Source organism: Aptenodytes patagonicus, chromosome 19 (assembly GCF_965638725.1).
Source record: "Aptenodytes patagonicus chromosome 19, bAptPat1.pri.cur, whole genome shotgun sequence".
NCBI classification, from domain to species: Eukaryota; Metazoa; Chordata; class Aves; order Sphenisciformes; family Spheniscidae; genus Aptenodytes; species Aptenodytes patagonicus.
The window spans coordinates 2433318-2451220 of NC_134967.1; the positions used below are offsets into that span (position 1 = coordinate 2433318).

The 17903-nt window shown below is 54.2% G+C and overlaps 4 protein-coding genes across 6 annotated transcripts in view; 2 read left to right on the forward strand and 2 right to left on the reverse strand.

The window, feature by feature from the left end:
* The first annotated feature begins 20 nt into the window (after window positions 1-20).
* Window positions 21-2503, forward strand: MRTO4 (MRT4 homolog, ribosome maturation factor). Of its 2 annotated transcripts, XM_076356027.1 has the most exons (9): window positions 21-78; window positions 162-220; window positions 303-406; window positions 515-596; window positions 848-915; window positions 1161-1312; window positions 1771-1847; window positions 1920-1956; window positions 2178-2298. In XM_076356027.1, exons 1-9 carry the CDS (start codon window positions 51-53, stop codon window positions 2207-2209), a joined length of 639 nt encoding a protein of 212 aa, XP_076212142.1. In that variant the 5' UTR covers window positions 21-50; the 3' UTR covers window positions 2210-2298. The 2 variants fall into 2 exon arrangements, with proteins under 2 accessions (XP_076212142.1, XP_076212141.1); XM_076356026.1 differs by lacking the exon at window positions 1920-1956 and having other exon boundaries at window positions 2178-2503.
* Window positions 2504-2753: 250 nt separating this feature from the next.
* Window positions 2754-6824, reverse strand: AKR7A2 (aldo-keto reductase family 7 member A2). Its single transcript, XM_076356028.1, has 7 exons — window positions 6617-6824; window positions 5800-5987; window positions 5175-5279; window positions 4554-4650; window positions 4354-4453; window positions 3878-4007; window positions 2754-3284 (listed from the first exon to the last, which is right to left on the reverse strand). Exons 1-7 carry the CDS (start codon window positions 6813-6815, stop codon window positions 3123-3125), a joined length of 981 nt encoding a protein of 326 aa, XP_076212143.1. The 5' UTR covers window positions 6816-6824; the 3' UTR covers window positions 2754-3122.
* Window positions 6825-6952: 128 nt separating this feature from the next.
* Window positions 6953-13689, forward strand: SLC66A1 (solute carrier family 66 member 1). The gene is made up of 8 exons (XM_076356029.1): window positions 6953-7387; window positions 7652-7889; window positions 8615-8744; window positions 9113-9200; window positions 10319-10473; window positions 10719-10811; window positions 11216-11401; window positions 11733-13689. Exons 2-8 carry the CDS (start codon window positions 7720-7722, stop codon window positions 11829-11831), a joined length of 921 nt encoding a protein of 306 aa, XP_076212144.1. The 5' UTR covers window positions 6953-7387; window positions 7652-7719; the 3' UTR covers window positions 11832-13689.
* Window positions 13690-16330: 2641 nt separating this feature from the next.
* Window positions 16331-17903, reverse strand: part of CAPZB (capping actin protein of muscle Z-line subunit beta) — a 61799-nt gene continuing 60226 nt past the window's right edge. The window contains exon 9 of one of the 2 annotated variants that reach the window (XM_076356031.1): window positions 16331-16580. In XM_076356031.1, the coding sequence (XP_076212146.1) occupies window positions 16493-16580 (88 nt within the window). In that variant the 3' untranslated portion in view covers window positions 16331-16492. The remainder of the gene's footprint in view (window positions 16581-17903) is intronic. The other variant, XM_076356030.1, reaches the window with a different exon arrangement.

The window sequence follows — 17903 nt, forward strand, 5'->3', positions numbered from 1 at the left end:
GCCCGCGCGGCGCAGGGGAGGGGGGGGCCTCGAAGCACGGCGGCGGCGCCATGCCGAAGTCCAAGCGGGACCGCAAAGGTGAGCGCCCCGGCCCCCGGCCCCCCTCCGCTTCCCGTCCCCATCCCCGCCCTAACGCGGCCGCTCTGCTCCGCTCCCCGCAGTCTCCCTGACGCGGACGCCCAGGAAAGGTTTGGAGGCCAAGCAGGCGCTCATCGCCGAGGTGAGTGCGGCCCGGCCCGGCCCGGCCCCGCGCGGTGCCCCGCTCCCCGGTCCCCCTCTCCCGGCTGACCGCTGCCTTGCAGCTGCGGAGATGCGTGGACACCTACAAGTACATCTTCGTCTTCTCCGTTGCCAACATGAGGAACAACAAGCTGAAGGACGTCCGGAACGCCTGGAAACACAGCAGGTGAGCCGGGGCGGCGGCGGCGGCGGGGGGCGATGCCGCCCGAGGCGGGAGCGCGGCCTCGGAGCTGACAGCCACCGCCTCCTCCTCCTCCTCCTCCCGCCGCCCCAGGATCTTCTTCGGGAAGAACAAAGTCATGATGGTGGCGCTGGGACGGGAGCCGAGCAGCGAGTACAAGGAGAATCTGCACAAGGTAGGGGCTGGGGTTTTTTTTCCCCGCGCGTCCTAAAGCTTTCGCCTCGCCTGCGGCGGCTGGGTCGCGGAGTCACTGTCGAGGGACGACAGAGCTTCCGCGGGTCACCTTTCTGCGGGCGTTTTAACTGAATCCCCCCCTATCGCGACACAAAAGCGCTGTTGTTAGCCTTCACAGCTGTACGGGGCTGAACCCTAGAAGATAAGTCCCCGGGTGCTGCCCGAGTCCCACAGCCGGCCGCTTTCTTTCAGGTCAGCAAACACCTGAGAGGTGAAGTTGGTCTCCTCTTCACTAACCGCACCAGGGATGAGGTGGACGAGTGAGTACGCGCGTGTCACAGCCGTGGTTTTGAAATGCTGAGCAGCCTTTTCTTTTCTTTTTTTTCTCCTCCACTTGACCCCTTCGCTTGCTGACGTTTCTCTTAAAGCAGCGACGGCCTCACGAGGCTTCTCGGCTCGTCTTTCTCTGCCATCCCTGCAACAGCGGGGAAGAAGTTACGGCGGGCTGTGCCATAATCCCCGTTCGTTCTGCAGCTAAAGCTCTCGCTACCCATCTCTGTCGCAGGTGGTTCTCCAAATTCAAAGAGGTGGACTTTGCCCGCGCGGGGAACAAGGCGACGTACGCGGTCAACCTGGACACGGGGCCCTTGGAGCAGTTCCCCCACTCCATGGAGCCTCAGTTACGGCAGCTGGGATTGCCAACGGCCTTAAAGAAAGGTACGTGAAGCGGCCGAGAAGGTAAGCTGCATCTTTCGTCTACGCAGATAAGATCTTTTAAGGAGAACGTTAAATAATCGAGTAGGATTTCGCTTGGGAGAAGATCAGATGGACAATTTTCTCCTTGGTCGGCTGGTGCTAGAACTATATTCTTTTTGCGCCGTTCTTCCCAGACTGATGTCAAAGGACGAGCGAAACAACCGACTTTTTACAAGATACTGTCCTTTTTCTGTGGAAACGACTAGGCCTCGCCTAGCCCAGCCCGCTGAGAAACCAGATTTGGGGTTTGGGTTTTTTCTGAGTTGATCTCACCCAGCTCCTTGGGGTGTACTAATATTTGCATGGAAAGGCATAAGCTACAAAGGGCGGTGTTTGAGAGAGCCTTAGCTCTGCACCCCACGTTTCGGCGGGCTTATCCAGTATTTGTGAGCCTATTTCAAGAGCTTTTGTTCCTGCAGGAGTGGTGACGCTGCTTTCAGATTACGAAGTCTGCAAAGAAGGGGACGTTCTCACCCCCGAACAAGCCCGCGTCCTGGTGAGTAACGTAACGCAGCATTCTGCGCGAGCCCCCCCTTTCCCCCCCGATACAAAATAATCAACTTTTCAGTTTAATCCCGCTGGAGGGCGCGAGTTCTGGGACGAAGGTGAGCCGTACTTTGGGGTACCAGTCAGTGGGGTGCAGCAAACATCCTTACACGTTCCTAATGTGAGTGCTGAAACTCTGCTAAGGCTCTAAGGCAGCAATTATTTTTGGCTCCTGCTTTGCTGCCGTTCCCGGCTGGAAGCGTTATTTACCGTAAGTGTTTTCGCTAGGCTGGCCACGGAGGCGGTGGAGCAGGAATGACAGATTTGTGTCCTTTCCTAGAAACTCTTTGGCTACGAGATGGCGGAGTTTAAAGTCACCATCAAATTTCTGTGGAATTCTGAGACGGGAGACTTCCAGAAGCTTGTGGGAGACACAGCAGAGGAGGAGGAAGAGGAGGACGGCGACGATGATGACAGCAATGAGGACTAGCAGCAGTCCTTGCGCTTGGACTCTAGACGGTTCTACTCTATTTTAGAGACAAAAAGAGGAGGACGTTTCCCTTCCCTGTCGGCGCCCAGAGGACAAGGGTGATCAGCTCAAACATGCTCTTCATAAAAGATGACCTAACTATGCTTTTTTTGTATAAATCTGTATCTAAAACTTCAGATGGTTGTCGCCGATGCCTGTTACTGTTCGAGTACCCCAGGATCTGAGGAAATGCCACCTCAAACATGAAAGCTAGGCAGAAAGCCTGGAAGTGTAATGCAACTTAGACGTGGCACGCCTGATACTGGGGAAGATGCTGAGGGTTTGTTCTTGTCTTCGGATAAAAGCTTCAGAAGAAGCTATTTAAAGTCACCGAGCGCTGATAAGGAGATGCCAGCCAGGTTATAGCTAGAGTTGAGAGACAGGGTCTGTGTTAGGAAAAGATTTTATTCTTGCACGTCATTATTTAAGATCCTATTAAAGCAGAACTGGGGCCCTCATCCAGTTACGTGTCCGTTTTCCCCGATCAACTGCACCTTTAAATCGTAGTGGGTGCTGCGCAGAGCTGAAGGTCCATGAGAGGAGAAAAGAGTAAGGCATGGCCCAACACGACAAGTGCTGGCAGTGGTAGTGGATCCTACAAAGCTTCATTAATACAGGGTGAAAAAAAAAAAATCACAACCCATTTACAGGTCGATCAAAGGGGCAGGGTGGGCAAGTACCTCTCCCGTGCTTGGAGAGACTTGTGCTCGATTATCCACCCCCACGACACCCGCTTTCTGGTCCCTACCCTAGTCTCTAGCGGAAATAGTTGGGGCAGTCGTGTGCAGTCAGGTTCCAGGCTTTATCAAACGCCTCCACGACAGCTGGCAGCAGGGGACCCTCTTCACTGTAGTCAAGGTTCTGCTCTAGCTGCTCCAAATTGGACATCCCAATGATCACTGCGTCTCCAAGAGAACCCTGGAAAGCAGTAAGAGGAGTTGCTGATCCCAAAAGAAACGTAGTTCACCTCCCACGCCATTGCAGGCCAAGCTTTAAACGTGTCTTTCCCGTAAAGAACATCCAGTAAGTCCTGGACATTTGGACAACTGACACCACACAGTTCTGTCACAAGGCCAGAACATCCCCAAGTCACGCCAACTCCTCAAAAGCTGCCAAATCCTACTTTGGGGGGGACTAGGGGAATGTTTTGGGGAGATGGGGAATATAACCATTAATTTCCCAGTCTGGCGAAAAGCAAAGTCATCCCCTTGCAGGGAAGCTCGCTGGGTGGAAAGCAAAGACCCCAGTAACTGCCACTTAAAAATCTTCCATTTCTGCCAATCCTATGAACACAGGATACTGCGGGGAAATGCAGAGCTGGCTCACTCCTACAGCCTGGCAGGCGGAGTCCGTACAGCAATATTCACTTGGGAACGCCACAAGCCCAGGGGATAGTCAGATTAAAAGCTAACTGTTTGTGTGGAGACGCTTCCCCATTTGTGTGCCACAACAGCTGCCCGATTCTGGTGGCGCTGCACAGGCTGCCGGCTACAGCCGCGTCAAGCCCTTACCTGCAGTTTGGAGTGATTGTACAACCAACGCAAAGCAGCAGAGGTCAGGCTTGGTGCGCTGGAACCGTAAGCATCTTTCAGAGCTCTTTCTACTAGGGCAATTCCTTCAAAATTGTGCTTTTTCCAGTACCTGCAAGAAAAGAAATCACTCTTATTGCCCTTGAGTGGTACAATTATTGTAGTGAGTGGTACATCTATATTCCGATCAAGTACGAAAGGCTTTCAGGAAGCCTCATACAACTCTTCGTAGCCTCTGAGGACTTCTGCAATCCCCCACTGCAAGCCGGGCGGAAGCTGAGCCTAAAAACCACCCTGCAAAGCTCAGTCACAAGCCACGGCCCCAACCACATGTGCAGACGTAGTCACTGCCCAAGCTTTGGTCAATTCCGCTTCCTCTCAGCTGATTATTAGTGTGGGGTTTTTTATGTAGCTGCTCCTGCCACACCTCCCTGCTCGTCTATCAGCTCAAAACGTACCTGTCCCTGTAGGCTTGAGCCCAGTCGTTCCCAAAAAACCTTCCAGTGGGCTGGCGTGTGTCTTTGTCCTCGTACTTGTACTTGCCGGTCAGCAGCCCTCCTGCAAAGGGTCAGCAGCACGTTTAGCGATGGGCTGGCTCTTCTACAGCCCCCATTTCACACGTTTTTGTCTCAAAGTCTCGCCCTTTCCCTCCCCGTACCTGCCAGCGGATTGTAGGCGTAGAACCGCAGTCCGTAGTATCTCAGGCAAGGGAACAGCTCGGCTTCCACCTGGCGAGTGGTCGCGTTGTACATACCCTGCACAAAGACGAGGGAGACAAAGGACTTCAAACGCTAGCTCGCGACAGCGGTCACGAGCACCTGGAACAGCCTTTTCCCCACCCTCCCCTGACAATACTCCTATCTTATCCAGAAGAGCGGCTTCAGGTCACACAAGGTTATTATCTGCTTAGGAACAGACTCTAAAGGATTGCAAGTAACGCAAGAACTTTTAAGTTCCACTCCAAGGGAGTCACTGACCCCAGCAACAAACGCGTACTCAGCTTTTTCCGAGAAGTGATCTTACTCAGCTTTCTAATCACGCGTGTCCTGAAAGGACTTCCCAGACTAACTGGAGCACCTTCCTTTTCTGTGTTTATATCTGGGGACTGGTCCAAGATTTGGGGCTCCCAGACCCTTGCCCACGGTGACTGACCACTACTGTAGGGACACAGAGAACCATCCGTATGCTGTTCTGATCTGAACCCCCGTATTCTTTTGGTTCGATTCATCTCAGCCTCCGCAAAAGATTTGCTGGACCACAGCAAGCCCCCATCCCTCACCTGGTACACAGTTGGCATCACCCAGTTGTTGTATTTGCAGATGGTGCAGATTTCTGCGACCTCCCACGCTGCGTAGTTTGATAGACCAAGTTCTTTAAACTTTCCCTGCAGAGGAATAAAAGGGTATTCAATTCCAGATTTTAAAAGTGCATTTGTACCTAGACGGTGCAAGATGCATATGGTGAAAAGGACAGTCGCCAAATTTTATTCCAGAGTTCCTTCCTCATCCCTGTTCACCTCTTCTAGATGACTATAAGACCTGACAAAAATATTTCCAATTCTCTGTTCATTTTGAATTCACAGCTTCTAATTTAAATGGCGCTATTAGATTAATGCAATTCAGGAATTCTTCACCCATTCACCAGCACTAATCTGAACCCAGTCAGTTAACACGGCTGAAAGCAAAGTTCAGATGTTCTAACGTTTCCAAGAGTTTTGGAGAACAAAGTGCACCACGTGAACCCGCAACAGAGCATCAGTTGTTTGGCTTTGCCCTGATCATGTGTCCCCTCTTCCTAGTGTTGCACAAACCCGGTGCTGCAGAAGGGCACAACAAGCAGCCCTGGTTTAAAAAGGTGATGGGAGGGAATCGAGAGATGGTCCAGGCTTGGACTTCCCACTTTACTTCTTTGTGCAGCTCATTGCAGGCACGCAGCGTCTCCTCCACCGGGGTCCCATGGTCAGGAGCATGGAGGTAGAAGAGCTCCACGCTCGTCCTCTTCAGCCTCTCCAGGGACGTGTCTAGCTGCGATCGCACACTCTCGGGCTTCAGCGTCTTCCCATCCCAGGGATTGGCCTTGGTGGCAACTTCCACTGGCAGAGAGAAAGAAAGAATGAGCAGGGACATTTCCATCTTCAGGAAGGGAATGGGGATAAGGGGCATAATGCAAGCATTGCTCAAGGTGTTTCAGGTAAGGCCCTTCACCTCGACATCTGCCTAGCAGGGGAGGCCCTTCTCCCTGAGGGACTGCAGGTCTGCCCTAGAGAGGGAGGCCCTTCTCCTCAAGGCCTGGGGGTCAGCACTAGCAGGGGAGTCCCTTCCCCTCAGGGACAGTGTCAGCCTGGCAGGGAAGTCCCTTCTCCTCAGGGAAGGGGCTTGGGAGGAGGCCCTTCCCCTCAGGGACAGCGTCAGCCTGGCAGGGAAGTCCCTTCTCCTCAGGGAAGGGGCTCGGGAGGAGGCCCTTCCCCTCAGGGACAGTGTCAGCCTGGCAGGGAAGTCCCTTCTCCTCAGGGAAGGGGCTCGGGAGGAGGCCCTTCTCCTCAGCGACGGTGTCAGCCTAGCAAAGCACACTTCTCCTCAGGGAACGGGCCCGGGGGAACGCCCTTCTCCTCAGGGATGGCGTCAGCCTGGCAGGGAAGACCCTTCTCCTCAGGGATGGCCCCTATCCTCCGAGACCGCCCCCCCCTTCCCCCGGCCCCGCTGCGACCGGCCCCGGCCGTACCGGCCTCCGTGCCGCCAGCCAGCAGCGTGCCCAGGATGCGTTCGGACTCGCCGCCCGCGTACATGTAAGCGGTGTCGAGGAGACGGTATCCGCGCCGCAGGAAAGCGCGGAGGAGCGCGGCGCTCGCCTCGGGCCCGGCGCGCCGCCCCACCTCCATGGCGCCCAGCACCACACCGGGACGCGCGCCCCCCGCCGCCATCGCCGCCGCCGCCGCCACTGCGCATGCGCGCCCGGGGGGGGGGGGGGGGGGGGGAGGGCGGACCGCGGGGAAAGCACCCGCCCCGCCCGCCGGGGCAAGGTCCGGGCGCGCATGCGCCGGGAAGCCCCGCCGGCTCCGTCCCCGAGCCCCCGGCCGTGACCCGGCCGGCGCGCGCCGGCAGCGCCCCCGAAATAAGCGGGTTCGCACAAAAACCCGGCTAAGGCGCCCGACAGTCAGCGTGGCGAAAAACCTGCGGGCTGCTGAAAAAGCAGCAGGTTTGCAAAAAAAAAAAAAAAACCCACCAAAACCCCCCAAAAAACCCCCCGTTATTTCCCCCGAAAGCAGCAGATTTCCAAAAAAAACCCAGCCACTTCCCGAAAAAGAAGCGGATCTGGAAGAAAAAAACAGCAAGTTTCTGAAAAAGCAGCAGATTTGCAAAGGAAGCCCAGCAAGCTGCTGAAGAAGCAGTGGAGTTGCAAAGAAAAAAAAAAAAAACCCAAGTTTCCGAAAAAGCGGCGGGTTTCCAAAGAAAAAAATAAAGCCAATTCCCAAAGGGCCGTCGGCGAAGGCAGGTGAGTCCCTGTTCTGCAAGGATGCGCCGGTTGGGTTTTACTTCTTCTCTGAGGCCGAATCCTCTCGGGCCGACGGCCTTCCCGGTCGGGTCATCCCACCGGACGCGAAATTAAGGCCAATACAGGTGTGTTAATAATGAGTTTTTCGCAATGCGAGCCAGCTTCGAGCCGCACCCGGAGGAGCCGTGAGCATGTTCCTAATATAGATATATTTTTTCCCCAGCGTTATTTCCTTTTTTCCCCACGTTACTGCATTTTCCCCAGCGTTATCCCGACAGTTTCGCTGCCGGACGCTAATAAACATCCCTTGGCCGAGCTGAGCACCGGAGGCTATGGATGCGCGGCGCTGGAGGGGTCTCCCGCCCGGGAATCTTTCCGACTGTCCCAACGGCTCCCGCTGGGTGATGGACACGTTCAACGAATGCGCCCAGGACGGCTGGGACATCGCCAGCGTCGTCCTGGGTCTGGTTTCCATCCTCTGCTTTGCGGCTGCCTCTTTTCCGTAAGTATCGCTCCCAAAACCCGGCCGAGCCCTTCCCTTGGTACAACTCCCCTCTTTAAAAAATCAAAATTCAAGCACGAGCTGCCCGAATTATTAAACCTACCCGGCAAAAGCGATCTGGGCTTGGAAAATTGGGGTTTAACAGGAGGAGAGGGAGCAGGCGGTACAGCCCCAAAGCCTTGTTTGTTATTATATTGTTATTGTTATGCTCGACGGCTGTACTTACCCACGTAAGCCAACTGCAATGCCGTCGTTGCAGGCCATACGTGCAGAAGAAATGTTTCCTGGAGCCCTGGGCTTCTTGGAAGTGCTGGGGACAACCGTGGCAGAGGGGGCCGGGGGGGTGGGTGTGGGGGGGGGGGTCGGTCTCGGCGTATCATCAGATTATTTCGTAACCAGAGAGGCGGTTTCTGCAACTGGTGCTTCTCCTCGCTGCTTTCCGCCCCCGCACGAGGGACGGACCACAGGGGCTTGAGCCCAGCGGGTTGCCGCGAAGCACCCGGTGGGTCGCAGGACTTCTCACGGGGGCCGGTTTGCGGGGGAGCACGTGGCTTTGCTGGAGGAAATCTCTGCTCTTCCTCCCCCTCCCCGAGTGCTTTGGGCGGGCCGCAATTGCGAAATGATCCAGGTGGGAACAACAGGGAAACCTGGGGATGGTTCCCCGGTAGCGCTGAACCGGCCCGGGGGGTAACGGTTTGTGTCTCTGCCCGACGCTCTCTCTGCAGGCAGTTTTACCAAGCCTGCAGAACGGGCATCATGGACCAGGCTCTCTCCATATATTTCCTGCTGGGATGGCTGGGCGGGGACCTCCTAAACCTCATCGGTTCCTTCCTGGCCCATCAGTTGCCGCTGCAGGTACCGACCGACTCGCTGGGGCTGGGTCGGCTTTCAAACACCTCAAACTCCAGGGAGGAGGGATGGGGTGGGTGCTGCTTAATCCAGCAGAGACCCAAACGGCCCGGGCGTGCTCCCTTCTCCCCCGGGGATGCTCCCTTCTCCCCTGGGGGTGCTCCCTTCTCCCCCGGGGATGCTCCCTTCTCCCCCGGGGGTGCTCCCTTCTCCCCCAGGGGTGCTCCCTTCTCCCCCGGGGGTGCTCCCTTCTCCCCCGGGGTGCTCCCTTCTCCCCCGGGGATGCTCCCTTCTCCCCCGGGGGTGCTCCCTTCTCCCGGCCATCAGCTGGAAGCCTTTCTGCAGGTAGGACCAACCCGTCCTTCTCCCCGCAGGTTTACACGGCCATTTACTACGTGCTCGCAGACCTGGTGATGCTCTCTCTCTACTGCTACTACAAAGTGAAGAACCGGGGCGGAGGATGTGAGTTGGGGTTACGGGCGCAGCGGGGCTGCGCGCTCCCCTCGGCACGTCTTTCGGGCTGGCTTGTCCTCGGCTGCGGAGCCAGGAGAGGAAGCAATCCCTGGGGGAGATGGGTCGGGGCAGAGGCGCTTTGCAGGCGCATCGACGCAGCTATTAGATGCCCCTTGTTGCTTGCTGGCTTTTTTTCTTAGGTAATCTGAGCACCTATGAAAGCCACAGCGAGCAAACAGCTACCGGCCGTGCCTGGGGCTTCTGCAAACCGCCGCGCGCGGTGTCCGGGTTGAAAATAAACCCCCTGTGAGTTGCATTAAGTACAGAAAGAAATTACTGAACCGCAGTTACGCGGCGACTCCGTGTTGGAGCTGGAAACCACAGCCAGATCTCTTGACTCAGGCCAGCGCTTTAAGGGAAGGGGTGAAGTTTTCCGGCTGTTTCGGGGCTGATAGTCCTCTTGCGATTAATGGCAGCCTCGACACGATGGAGAAGTTCCTCCCTGTTCAAATGGAGTGAAAAGGGAACCTGAACGGGGCCCTGCAGTTCTTGCAAGGCTTAAACAGCGAGAGAAAATCCACTTTTCAGCGTAGCAGCTTTGCGTGAACGACAAACAGGCATCCCTTGGGGCCCTGAAAACTGTTTAACTTATAAAAGCCATTTGAATTTGTTAAACCAATTGATAGACGGCCCATCAACTGTATGGTTTCGTTAATGCTGGAGAGCTCGTTTACAGAACATAATACGTCTCGCTGTGGAGGCAGGGCTTGGTCTGGCAGGGATTTGAACGTGCGCTGCTGTGAGTTAAGACAGTGAAAAGTTTCTAGATGGAGGCGATGATTTTGAAGAGCCCTAAACCCAAAGAAACTCGAGTGCTCTCGGTCTGCAGAGATAGGAGCAGTTTCCTCCCCGATAACTTACAAATTGCCCGTTATCGCTGCGAGATAAACAGCCCACGGCAGCTCTTGCCCGAATTACTCGGTGCTGGCTGTGCTGCCGCAGAGATAAGGGAGAGCTTGAAGGTCTCTTTACCCGGAGGGGGTCCTGGCACCCACCAAGGCTGCGGGGCTGCACCGGGGGCTGACGGAGGAGCCCTCCTTCACCAGCCTCTGCTTGATTCCCTGCAGTTGCTGCCCTGATCAACGCAGCCTTCGTCTTCCTTTCCCTGGGGACGGTGTCGACCGTCTCCTTCCTGGGCAGAGGTGCTGTCGTGGCGCAGGACCCGGCGACGTTTAAAGTGAGGTCTCTGCTGTCCGCTCGTGTGGATGAGCTCGGGTCAAAGGTGAGCCGGTTCCTAAATCCGGGTGATGGGGGGAGAGAAGATAAACTATCCGGTGGGGCGGGCATGTCCTGCTGGACCAGCGGGATCCCGCTCAGTGCTCAGCGGGGCGAGGGATAGATGGGGAAATCAAAGGCTGGGTTTTGGTCCCAGTGTCGCCTCGCACAGAGCCGTGGCGTGGGTGGTAAGCGCGTCTCTGAAAACACGGGGGCTGCTCGCAAACCCCCCCCCCCCCCCTCGCCTTGCAGCCTTTCACCAGGAGCGAGATCATTGGCTTCACCATTGGCTCCGTCTCCTCCGTGCTGTACCTGTGCTCCCGAGTCCCCCAGATCTACACTAACGTAAGTGCCGTGCCGTGAGCGGGGCAGGAGAGCAGCCCAGTCCTGGGGACCCCCGGGGTCCTGAGATTTCAGGTTGAAGAGGGGCGGTGGGATCATCTTTCTCCTCTTTGCTCGGAGGTCCCTGTCTCTGATCATTTCATAAGGGACTATTTTTCTGTACTTCTGCTCCGAAACCTGATTCATTTCTCTCCCCTCCCTTTAACATACCAATATTTTGAGGGTGGGGCTTTCATTTAGTCTTTATTTACAAGCAAAAGGGGAACTAAAAGGCTCTTGGCATTGAGTCACCACCTTTTTTCTTCTCTTTTTTTTTTGTGGGGGGGGGGGCAGTGATTAATACTACTTTCTAGTGAGATTTCGGAGGGCTGCACCCAAGCTCCTCTCTCTGGCCCCTCTTCTTCCAGCACAAGAGGAAATCCACCACCGGCATCTCCTATTCCCTTTTTGCCCTGGTGATGTTGGGGAACTTGCTCTACGGCCTCAGCGTCCTCCTGAAGAACCCCGAGCCGGGGCAAGGCGAAGGCAACTACGTCCTGCACCATCTGCCCTGGCTGGTGGGCAGCCTGGGCGTCCTTTCCCTCGACGTGGTTGTATCCTTTCCCCGCCAACGCTTCCCTCTGGGATCGCATCCTGCCGGCAAGGCTTTGCAGGGGGTGATCCCGCCTTGGGGCAGGCAGGGTTAGGCAGGAGCGGGTGGGTTGATGCTGCTCAGCGGTTGCTGTTGAGCTGTGCTTGCTCACTCGCGTGCCGGTGAGTAATTTATGGTGTGGCAACAGCTGAATGCTTCAGACCCTTGTTTGCATTAAGCTCGTTGTCCTGTTTCCACCTCCCCGGCACAAACAGCCTTTTTTCGGGGGGCGAGACCCAACACATCACGTAGGTCCGCTCTTGCTCGCGTGAAGAGCCTTAACCTCTTCTCAGATCTCCTTCCAGTTCCTTGCTTATCGGCGAGGAAGACCCAGTACCCGCGAAGAGAGGGATGCTCTTCTCGGCGAGCAAGGTGACGGCTTGGAGAGCTGACGAAGGGACCTGCCCTGGAGTGAGAACAGGATGATGCGGACGAGAAAGCTGGCCCTAAAGCCGGGCAAACCGGCCCCTCCATCCTGCTGGCTCCTGGGAGAAGAGGACTTGAGCCAGTGGGTGACATGTTGTGCTGCTAAGACGCTAAGCCCAGCCGGGCGGCAGAGGATGCTGCTGAGAGACCGCGTGCCTCGTTGATACCGATGATGCTATCGGGATAAACAGGGAATTATTTGATACCTCAAAAGGTCGCTCTTTGCTGCTCTTACGCCCCACAGCTGAGCCCGGTCACTTTTGCTTTACCTGCCGTCTTCTCAAGGGTGATCTGGAGCTTCCTCGGTACTGGCAAACATGAGAAGAGTTTAAGGGGCTGCGGGGAGGGGACAGGGATGACCGACCTGCCACGAACACGAGCACCGCTTACCTCTGTGGGCCTCTCGTCTCCACCACTGAGCTCTTTCTGGAAGATACGGCAGTGGCTGGAACCAGTTCAGGAGGAAGGGAAGGAGCAGTGTAACCAAAGTGCTTCAGCCCACGCATACCTATTTTAATTAGCACGGCTCGCACGTCTATAAAACAAGCCCTTGCCCCACGTGCCTCCTTTGGTTTTATTTTGCCGGTTCATCTGGCAGCTCCTGCCTCTTTCTTAATGCGTCTCATAGTCCCCATTTCTCTGACTTCTCATCTTTTGCCTCACCCACGTTTTCATTGCATGGGCTTCCCGGGGAAGCTGCTCCATCGCTCTCGGGTTAGCTGCGGAGGCAGTCGTCCAGGCAGAAGATGCTGCCTCTCTGCTCAGTCTGATTTTTGGTCCTGCCTTCTCTCGTTGATGAATTTATCCCCAACGCCGATTAATTTCTCCCCCTCTCGGCGGCCCTGCACACCGGCACGGTGGCTCCTTGACTGCGGAAGGGCAAGAAGCGGCGGCGGTTTGGGAAAAAGCCGTGTCCCCGGCAGGAGAGAAGCTTTCGGGCGGGCAGGGGAGAGCGGTGGCGTAGCCACGAGATGGCTGCCTCAGCCCGGCGCCACGGGCTCCCTCCCGTGCGCGGAGCTATTTCTGCTGGGGAGGAGCAGCTCGATCTCACCGGGCAAGAGGAAGATCAACCACAGCTTGCAGGCCCTTCAAGAAAAGCTAATGCAACTTGTCCTTTTAAAACCAAGAATTTTCCTTTTCCTGCAGTCACTATTAGCTCTTCTTTTTGCTCCCCTTTTCTCTGTCTCCAGCTACTTTCCCGATACCCAGCGCTTCCCCGCTGCCCACCCACGCGGCACCCCGCTCCGTGCCCCTTTTGGCTTTAGCTGTATTATCGTTAATTTACGATGCCTCAGCCAGTCGGGACATTTGTCCTTCCCGAGGAAGTCACCCTCCTCCCTGCTTCGGTCTGGCACCGAGGAAGCCAAGGCACAGCTCCGTGATTACACAGCTCGGCCTAAATCGTACGTGAGATGGGAGTCAGGCTACCCGATGCCCGTCAAACTGCAACAGCGGACTAATTAAAACACAAGCTGTGCCAGTATTTGGAGCTGCCCCATTTGTTTTTGGAAAGAAAAAGTATTTTTTCAGACTCTTTGAGCCCCTTGAACAAAGCGGGTGGGTTTTTCACTCCCATTAATTCACAGTCCTTCCCTTCCAGGCTCGCGGGCGGTGGGGCTGCTCGCCTCTTCCCCGTCCTTGAGCCGGCAGGATTTCCTCTGCTGTCTTTCCCTAGGAATTGCAGAAAAACAATTCGTATCCAGTACTAATACAAACCCCGAGCGGATTCCTAGCAAGATAGAAAGCACGGCTTCGTTAGACCTCAATGCCTGTTTATTAGGGATAAAGACCATGGGGCTTGGTTTTATTAAAGGAGTGGTTTTTGACCTCGGCTCACGTTTGCTAGCTCAGCCCTGAAGTGCTGGGGAAGGCACAGCTGGTTTACCGAGGGCTGGATTTATTAAGCTGACCCACGCAGGGGGATAGGATGGGATCTGGCACACCTACCTTACGGAAACGCAGGGTCATGGCACTAGATAATTGCCACGTACCAGCCAGCCAAGAGCTTTTCTTAAAGCCAGAAAAACCACCTCTAATCTAAGGAGGTTAAAAAAAATAAAATACATGTATATGTTTACGTGCCAGCAGCCGTCTAGGTGGTGGCGGATGGAAATTCACGTCGCAAAGAGGCTCTCGCTGAGGTTATCGTCCCTCCGAGACTGTGACGAGCCCTGTCCCCAAACGAGCCTGCCATTTAAGATTTTTGCAGAGGCAAGCGTTAAACCAGAAAAGGCACGGACCAGAAACAACGTGTCCCAGAGCGAGAGCGTAGCTCGGTGGTGGGCTGGGGGCTGTAGCAGCCAAGCCAAAGCTGGAGGTTAGTACCCAAACCATCAGGTTACACTGCTTGGAGAAGAGGAATAAACTGCTGCTGCAGTTTAACTGCTGCTGATGCTTTTAGATGCTGCTGCTGATGCTGCTGCATCTATCCTGCAGCTCGGACCTGTACGAGCGGAAAGGGTCTGTCTGTCCCTGCAGACAGGCAATTGGGGTGACTCTGTGTACCCCAAGCCTATACATTAAATTTATCGGAGATGAGACGCTTCCATTTTCGGCTCCTGTGCGGGGATGGCTTTGGAGAAGGAAAACAAACCCCCCCCGAAAAACTTCAGCACATGACGATTGGGAACAGGCGAGAGGAACCGCGAGTCTCCCCCCGCCCCCCCCCCGGGCTAACACGCTATTTCCAAGCCTCAAGAGTTCACGCAAACTTCTCTCCAACTTCGGAAAAGGTTGTTCCTGGGACAGAACCAAGAGACAGCAATGACGAAATCTGAACGCGTTCCCCGTGGGGACCCCGGCTTCGAGGCAAGCGCGCGCGCCTTTCCCCAGCCTGCGTCCCGCAGGAGCTGCGTTACGGACCGGAGGGCCCCCGGGGTGAATACTCCGGCACGGGACTGTAATCACCTGCAGATGTCTGGATGGGAAATAGGTCACATCGGAAAAGCAAAATTAGAGCGCGTTAATCAATATTAATGCCAACGGTCTCCATTTGCATAGGGCCACCCGAAGGCTAATTCCGCCGGCCGCGCGCAGGAGGAGCCCGGCAGGTATTTGCTTTCTCAGCGTCACCAGGATTAAGAGTTCGTTGTAACCAAAGCACGTGGAAGCAGGCAGTGGGCCCGAAGCTGTGCAGGGTCCCTCTGACCACCTGGGAGGGTGGTCGCCACCACCACCATCCAAGCCTGGATGAGGTTCACAAATCGCGTGGGGACCAAGCAGAGGAGGAGCTTTTGGGGGAAGCATCGATGGTTGGAACCATCCACCTCAAATTGCCAAGCGAACCGAAACGCCTCTCCTCTGCCCACCGGAGCGTTTCAACACACGGATTCCGCCCCCCCCCCCAGACTATTTTTAACACACCCAGTAAAGCTGGACTAAGCCTCCTCCTCTAAATACATCTGTCCCGTGTTTGCTGGATGCCTGAAGCATGAAGCCCAGCGTGCAGCGGGATGCCAACGCCCCGGTGCCAGCCCCGCGGAAGTACAGCAGGCAAAGGAGCACCGCAGCCAGGCACAGGCTCCACCTGCGAAGAGCAGCCATGCATCACACCCGCGTTAAAACAGACACAAAACCCAGCTGGTCTGGATGCAAAAGAGGAAAAAAAAAGGGGGGGGGGGGGGGGGGGGGGGAAGAAAAAGCTTTCTTCTTTTCTGTGGCCACGTAATACAGCGGCTGTTTGGGTGGCTGATGGGCTCGCGTTGGCCTTTGTTCTCGAGCACGCGTCCACCTACCTACAGCTACAGCGGCTGCTTCCAGCTGCTACGAAGGAAAGCGTTTACGGCACGAACCCCACGTAACGCTGCAGGAAGGAACGAGAAATAAGGAGGACACCAACCGCACACACTGCTTCCTGGGATATTTTTTTATTTTTTGTTTTAGTCCTTTTTTTCTTTTTTTTTTTCTTTCATTTTTTTTTTTTTAGTATGGAGGCTCAAGTATCAGATGTAGATTCAATTTAAGCTTTACAAAAAAACAAAATCAAAACAAAAACCCTTTTTGCATTCCATAAAAATCGACAGAAAAGCGCCTTGGAACCAGGCTATAGAAGAGCAGAACTTTCAGCAGGTCTCCTAATGAACGTCTCCTTGCAAATCTGGTTTAGTCAGTATAGTACAACACCGAGGAACACCCTCTCTTCCCTCCCTCCCGCCAGCCGTCCCCTGTGCCCAGCCCCCAAACACACCTGGAATAGATTTTTTTTTTTTTTTCTTTTTTTCCAGTTCTTCCTCTTTCACACACCACAGTATTTAATAAATTTTTGTTTTACATTTTTTACACCAATGTAACAAAAGGCAGGAGGAGGGGGGGGGGGAAGGAAAAGACAAACAATGATCTGTGTTTATGCATATAAATGGAGGAGGGTGGAAAGGGGGGGGGGGGGGGGAATACATGGACTTCTACAGAAACATAGCCTAAGGTCTCAATAGTAAAATGTGGTGCAAAGTAGGCCTCAGAGACTGAAAAAGTTTGTACAGCTTTATTCATGGGGAGAAGATGGCGTTGCATGGGTAATAATGAATGCAAATTGTGACGTGACGTAACTGAAAAGGGCAAGGGGGGGATGAGTTTTCTAAGAAAGGGGTCTAAAGAGTGCATGGTATGTCTTGTTAGCATGAAGAGTATTTTAACTTTGCTGCTTTCTCTTCAAAGCCTCCACCAGGTCGTTTTTAAGAGCTTCTTGTTTTGATTTGTCTGCAAAAGTCTGCACAGACCTGCGGGGAAGAAGGAAAGGCAAGTCAGAGGCGACGCATTTGGGAGAAGGCGTTTTTAACAGTTCTTCTGGCACGGGAGTCAATAGGAAGGAGAAGCACCTCAACCCAGGCTCAGGCAAAACAAAACTCAGCTTGCCTGTTTTAATACGGAAAGCAGAAGGCAAAGTGAACACTTCAGTGAGTAAAATCAAAGCAAAATTCACTCTAGCAAGGCTGGCACCAAAAGACACGCTTCCCCAGAAGTTCCACTCGGCCTCCAGTCGCTGGAGGGGAGATGCCCAATTTTTTTACGTTACAGATCGGAAACCCCCCCCGTGTACCACCAGCGAAGGGTGTTAGCGCTCTCGCTCTCCAAATGACCGTGACGGGAAGGCAGAGAAAATCCAGCCTCCACCCACGAACGTGAGAAGGGCCGGGCTGGGGGTAGCTCCTGAACCTGTTCGCAGACTGTTCACCCAGGGTCGAGCAGCCACGTCAAAACTTCCCTCCAGCATATTCAGCAGTGGGAAAAGCGGCCAGAGTTTCTGTTCTCAAATTTGCTTTTCCAGTTTGTACCTTACCTAGAGTAATTCGCGAAATCAAAGCAGCCAAAGAAGAACAGAGATACTGTCAGCGAGATTATTGCAGGGGTTCCCTTTTGCTAAAAGTCTGGTTATAGGAAAAAAAAAAAAGCTTCATCTTTTCTCTAGCTCTGAGAGAGCTGCGGAGGATCCTCCATTTTCAATGGTACAATAAGAGATAACCAATTTTTTAAAAAGTCCTCTTAAATACGATCACTGATAGAATACTACTACTAGACTTTTCAGGAGCTGCTAACACAGAGAAGTGGTTAGGATCCAGTTTGGTAGGATTTCTCCCCACATAAACCGTATTTCACACCCTTTTCAGTACTCAAAGCTACCTTATTTTGCCTGGATGCTGTCTCCCGTAAACGAGACCGCTCTTTGTGTCAGTTATTTTCCTAACATTTTTCTAACAGTATTTCCATTCTCTTGTCTCTGGAGACTTCCGCTGCCTTAATAAAAACATATACATTTTACATTTGCATTTGTCACAGGCTAAAGAAGTGGTTCTCAGCCATTATCAACAAACAGTGCATTTTCCCCTTCGTCAGCTTAACATGTTTAAGACAACATCTGTAACTCATTATGAATTGGAGTGGAAGGTTAAACTGGCTCAGGGTTAGTCACTGCCGTGCGTCCTAGACATTCAAAGCTCCAGAGCAAATGAGAGCATATGAACAAACCCCTTCAGAGGCTGTGCAGAGCACAAGCAAGTGGAGGCTAGAAATGTTTCAGTAGAGCTTGAGCAGGACTGGATTTC

Excerpts from the sequence above, each read along its gene's own strand:
- MRTO4 (XM_076356026.1), top strand. The coding sequence starts at position 51 with ATGCCGAAGTCCAAGCGGGACCGCAAAG. Across the intron at positions 221-302 it reads AGCAGGCGCTCATCGCCGAG|CTGCGGAGATGCGTGGACAC; the intron begins GTGAGTGCGGCC and ends GCTGCCTTGCAG. Across the intron at positions 1,313-1,770 it reads GCCAACGGCCTTAAAGAAAG|GAGTGGTGACGCTGCTTTCA; the intron begins GTACGTGAAGCG and ends TTGTTCCTGCAG.
- AKR7A2 (XM_076356028.1), bottom strand. The coding sequence starts at position 6,815 with ATGGCGGCGGGGGGCGCGCGTCCCGGTGTGGTGCTGGGCGCCATGGAG. Across the intron at positions 5,988-6,616 it reads GGCTGGCGGCACGGAGGCCG|TGGAAGTTGCCACCAAGGCC; the intron begins GTACGGCCGGGG and ends TCTCTCTGCCAG. Across the intron at positions 4,454-4,553 it reads CGCCTACAATCCGCTGGCAG|GAGGGCTGCTGACCGGCAAG; the intron begins GTACGGGGAGGG and ends GACCCTTTGCAG.
- SLC66A1 (XM_076356029.1), top strand. The coding sequence starts at position 7,720 with ATGGATGCGCGGCGCTGGAGGGGTCTCCCGCCCGGGAATCTTTCCGAC. Across the intron at positions 7,890-8,614 it reads TTTGCGGCTGCCTCTTTTCC|GCAGTTTTACCAAGCCTGCA; the intron begins GTAAGTATCGCT and ends CTCTCTCTGCAG. Across the intron at positions 11,402-11,732 it reads TCCTTTCCCTCGACGTGGTT|ATCTCCTTCCAGTTCCTTGC; the intron begins GTATCCTTTCCC and ends ACCTCTTCTCAG.